Below are 5,144 nucleotides of genomic sequence, written 5' to 3'. Positions count from 1 at the left end.
TTTATTCCTTTCCTGATCTATCCTTTTCCTTCTCCATATCACCCTGCTTCCCTGAGGTTCTGGGATTATCTGTTCTTAAAACTGCTTCCCTGAGGTTCTGGGATTATCTGCCAGTCAGCTTTTCCATAGATCATTTTATCCTCAGTGAAGCTGAACTGTTGCTGCTAAGAGCTCTGGTTCCTGACCAGCCAGGATGTTAGTGAACATTCCGTAACACCAGCAGCAGCTCAACCGAGGGGTGTCAGAGACTACACTGTTAAAACCACAATACTGTTACATCTTCCTTCCACAAAGTCTTCCAGCCCTCCTTAGAGTCTGAGAGAGCTGCCCTCCTTGAGGTCTTAAGCATGGCTCAAAAGAGGAATGCCAGTGGGGCACCCCATGTGTACAAATTCCCTTTGGTATCAGACTCTTCTCATGAGAATGACTGTGCTCCACCACAAAATGGGCCCATCCCTGAACAAGGAGACAAAGAAACATCTCATTTGTTCCTTTATTACACATAGTCCCAGGCCTGCTAAAGCGCCCGCCAGCCAACCAGGTAGCCCCCCCCCCAGGCCCACAAACACTCAGTGCTGTGCTATATGCTTGAAAAGAGGCTCTGCATATGTTACCATCCAAGTCAGATAACTTGTTCCCGTGCGTTACTTTTTTTGCTTTTGCATCTGTGAATAAAAGAACCCATTGCTCTGGACACATCAGGCCACCGCTAGCTGCAAAAATCCTTGGACAAGCCAGGATGTTCTGCATCTCTCTATGGCCTTCTCTTCCTACTCTAAGTGAAGGAAAAACAATGACAAACTGGACGGGGAACTTTCCTAAGGAACTACCACTACATCTTCTGTGTGAGGCTCTCCTGGAGACCTCTGGTCCCCCGCCTGCCCTAGCCCACCCCCGGTACATATACACTCTGTGTGTGTTTGGAATTACAAATACACATCGGTGCCCACCCACAAACCCCATCTTACTACACCTGTCTGAGAAGAACAACAGTGAATCAGAGCCACAGTAGATTTGGCAGAAGCTGAGATGCCCGGATCTCTTCTCAACCACCTCTAGACAACAATTGGGAGGGGAGAAGCGGAAGGGAAGGGCAACACACCACTCCTCCAGCCGCTTTTCCCAAGCCAGGATTCAGATGTGTGTTTGCTGCAACAGGAAGAATGGTGACCAATGGAGGGGAAGTGAGGGGGAGAAGGGACAGGTGAGAGAAGGGCGATGGGCTACATCTCAGATCCAAAACACTCCTCCAGATTTGACGGAGACCCAGGTTCCCAGGCCCCCTCAGGGCCATTCACCCAGTTCAGCCCTCTGAGCCACAGCAGTGTTTTCAATTCCGCCGTTCCTAGTGGGGGATGCAGTGACATGGGACACACACTTGCTCACTCACCTTTCAAAGCACTGGCAGTCTAAATGCTAAGCTGCTTACAGAGGCTATTGTTAATATGTCTGTGGCAGGGAGGGTTCCTTTGCCCTTTTCATCCCTCCGCCTGACCAGGATCCTTCAGACCAGGATCCCTGCCACATTCCCTTATTGCAAGTATAAGCATATTCCTCCAGCACAGGCAGAGCAAAGAGCAAGGAGCATGCCCATAGCATGGAAAGACATCTCATTCCAGCAGCACCCCACGTAATGCTGCACTGCTGATTAATACTGGCAGATTACCCAACCCCACCCCAAATACAAAGACATTCCCCCAAGTGTCCAAGTCCATGATCCAGGGGATGTTGCTAGCTACTGTCAGCTATTGCTGGAAAGAAGGTTCGGCATTACTCAGGAACCAGTTCGGGGAGGAGCCAAAGAGGGTTCAGTTTGGAAAGTGAGGAAGGAGAGAAGATTCAAGGTTCAAGGGTTCTGATGGTTATCTACGTTCTAAACAAATGGCGGCATGGGAAGGACCGAGGGAGAGTTGGCTTTTGGTGCAATTTGGTTTGGTTTTGGTTTAAGCATCACTCACGGTAGAAAACATATTCGGTGTAAGAGGTCCAGATCTTGTCATCCGTCTGTTCGTGGGCAAAGGCGCAGGTCCCCGTGGAATTGCAGGCCACCATGTGGAAGCCAGAGTCAGCCAGTTTGTCAAAGGCTTGCTCCAGGAAGGTGAATTTGAGGTAGTACCTGGAGGTGTAGCGCTCTGGCGGCCGGTCAGGGTCCCTGCTCTCGTTCAGTGTCTCCCCAAAGACTTCCTTGGCCAGGGAGGTCTTACCACACACCATGATCCTGGCCACCCTGCGGAATTTGGCATCGGTTTGGCTGTCTCTGCCAAGAGTGTAAGAGCCCCGGTAGCCAATGGTGATGAAGCCTGATCTCCGGATATCTTGCCCGGTGCCGCCCCCAGCAGTGGCTGTGAGGGAGCCTCCAGGGCCACCTGACAGGATGGCACTGGCAGCAGCCAGGTTGCGGGCAGTGTCCATACTAGGGGACAGCTCCTCTGGGTCACTTTGACAGGGCTCATCCCCAATGGAGTTCTGCTTGCTAAGCTTTGGGGCAAGGGTCTTGACCAGCTCCGGCAACTTGAAGTACTCGGCTTCTCGCTGCAAACGGCTTCGCTCTGGAAAGTGCTCGGGAAGCACAAGTTGCTGGTCCCTCATATAGTCCAAGATGTAGCGGAAGAGGAAGCCATCACGATCCACAAAGAACCTGCCTTTGTTGTCCCGGGCTAAGGAACGAATATTCTTCTGTGTGAACATTTCCCAGAGCAATGATCCTGGGATACTGGTCAGGGTGTTGTGGCGGGTGATGTAGACCTGTCCTCCCACATTCAGCTCTACGATCTCTGGGAAAACCATGTCGTCGCAGGGTTTGGCACAACTTGCATTGTCTGCCAAGGCCATGGTGAACTCCCTTCTCCTGCCCACCTGCAAAAGTAACAGTCACAAAGACATTAGGCTCATCAGACAGCATGACCCAACTACTGTTTCCATGCAACCCAGAGCGCTAGGATTCCAAGAAATGTTCACACTGCAACTTTGAACCAGTTTCACACCTCTTCAGCTGGCATAGCCTCCAAACCAAGGAAGCCTGGAACAGTACCTCTGGGAATGGGGGTTGGGATTATCGCGCCAGCCATCACTCTTGCAAGGAAATCTTCCAGATTTATATGATGACAGGGATAGCCCCTGCTTGGGGCCGGAGTCAAAGTGATTCATGGGGGACAGGGGAGACTGCAGGGTTTGGAACAGAAACTCTCTCTGGGTAGAATCAGTGGAGGGAGTTAAAGTATTCCCTTTACTGCTGCAGCGGGGCTGAGATCTGCAGATCCCATTTATTACAGCAATTCTTAATACAGAGATGACACTTTCACACAAGCAAAAGAAAACTCCCAGCCCCAAGACAGCAATAGTAAGGGGGGGGCAGAGAGGGGGGGAGGGGAACGGGAGACTCCATTTCAGATCACGTTGCCTTCTTTCCATGAAAGGAGGGGGTGGTTTAAAGATGTCCCACATGTTCTCTGTGTATACATTTGCTTGTTCATTAGAATGACACACATTTAAAACTGCCTTGCATTTAATAATTTCATCTGTTTATGGCAGACAGATTTAATGTTAAGTGTAATGTTAATGTAAAGTGCCTTCAAGTTGCAGCCGACTTATGGTGACCCCCACAGGGTTTTCAAGGCAAGTGATTTAAGCAGAGATGGTTTGCCATTGTCTGCCTTTCCAAAGTCATCCTTGGTGGTCTCCCATCCAAGTACCGACCCTGCTTAGCTTCTGAAATCTGACGAGATCGGGCTATACTATACCATTCCACACCCCTGTTGTTAAATAAACTGGGTTAAAATACTTGCAGTATTCAATGGCTTTCTGGCATTGTTTTTGACAGCGTGAGTCTCCACTGAGCAGAGAAAAGTTGCTTCAATGAATAAACAAACCTTGAAGCAGAGGTAATATGGAAATAAAAAGCAAGTGGGAACACACGCATGCACCTTCTTTCTTGATCCGGGTTACCTTGAAAGGTGTTAAATTGTTCTCAAATGCTTTCATGCTTCAGGGCTGTGAGTCCCATCAAAGAGCACAGCCAAAGACAGCCAGCATGGGAAGCTACTCACTCGCATCTCACCCAGCATGTTGCTGCAGCTACAAATGCTGCAGTCACTTGCCCTGGTGCTTTGCATTCTGGCTGACTCCGACTGGACCTTGCAGCACCATCCTTAGTGAGCAATGTGCAGGAGAGTTCTGCACACTGTAACCAGCTCCACATCATTTACCATTTGGGCTAAGGTGGCTGGACTGTGGGTGCGGTGGAGCTCTTCCAACACAGTGTCCCTTCCTGTAGTCCCTGAGCCAAACCCACCACCACCACCATCTTGGTCCTCCTTTTGCTCCTGGCCATCTTAGGCAGAATGCCCAGACTATGGTACATGCAGCTTCGTCATCTGTGGCATGCAATTTGCATCCAACGGATCAAAAACTGATAGCCTTATTAGAGCAAAATAAGCAAGATCTACCGGAGTCCTTATTTTGATACCTAGCATCAAATAAAGTCAGGTCCTACTCTCGGTGGCTTCACTAGGGTATCAGGGGCCAAAGGTGCATGGTCTGGAGGATTGCTACATGCAGTCTGGAGGCTATGCGCTCTCCACTGTCTCTTTGTGTTCCAGCCATGTGCTTTCTCTTGCTCACTCTCTTTTACACACACAAACACTCTCTCACACAGGGTGTTCTCAGGTGGGCCTGTGGAGTCAACAGAGGGAGCAAGAATGTGCATGCTGTTCTAAGTCCTGTTCAAGAACCTGCTGCCAAGTGCACATCTCTAGCTCCAAGCAGAAGGATCCTGAGTTCACAGCAGAATGCAGTGAAGCTGTGGCCAGCCAGGGTGGTGTTTGGTAAAGGGCATGAGTCAGGGACTTATCTGCTGAGCAGCCTCCTGCCTTGCAGTGAGGAGTGATCCCAGTGTTTATTTTCCTTAGCTGTATTTCTGCAATGTGGGTAAACTCAGCAGCCTCATGGGATCAGAAGCTCAGATGGAAGACATTGTTTTCAGGGATAAACTCATCCCTGAAGTAATCCCCTGTGCATATGCAGACTGTGTCTCCGGCAGCACTGAGCCATCATATTCAATCCCTGTGCAGCTGAAATAAGAATAAAGAATTCTCGGGGTAGGCATTCAGGTAGCCATGTCCCCAAAACATTGCTTTTCAGAAGCT

At 49.8% G+C, this 5,144-nt stretch overlaps 1 protein-coding gene across 2 annotated transcripts in view; it reads right to left on the bottom strand.

The window, feature by feature from the left end:
* Positions 1–330: 330 nt before the first annotated feature.
* LOC107108572 (BTB/POZ domain-containing protein KCTD12-like) overlaps positions 331–5,144 on the bottom strand; it is a 7,364-nt gene continuing 2,550 nt past the window's right edge. For both annotated transcript variants that reach the window (XM_015409026.1, XM_015409027.1), the window contains exon 2: positions 331–2,856. In XM_015409026.1, the coding sequence (XP_015264512.1) occupies positions 1,951–2,832 (882 nt within the window). In that variant the 5' untranslated portion in view covers positions 2,833–2,856 and the 3' untranslated portion in view covers positions 331–1,950. The remainder of the gene's footprint in view (positions 2,857–5,144) is intronic.

Source organism: Gekko japonicus, unplaced genomic scaffold (assembly GCF_001447785.1).
Source record: "Gekko japonicus isolate JY-2015 unplaced genomic scaffold, Gekko_japonicus_V1.1 scaffold19, whole genome shotgun sequence".
In the NCBI taxonomy this organism is placed as follows: domain Eukaryota; kingdom Metazoa; phylum Chordata; class Lepidosauria; order Squamata; family Gekkonidae; genus Gekko; species Gekko japonicus.
The sequence above is the reverse complement of the archived record's forward strand: the minus strand, read 5'-3'. Positions and strand labels throughout refer to the sequence as shown.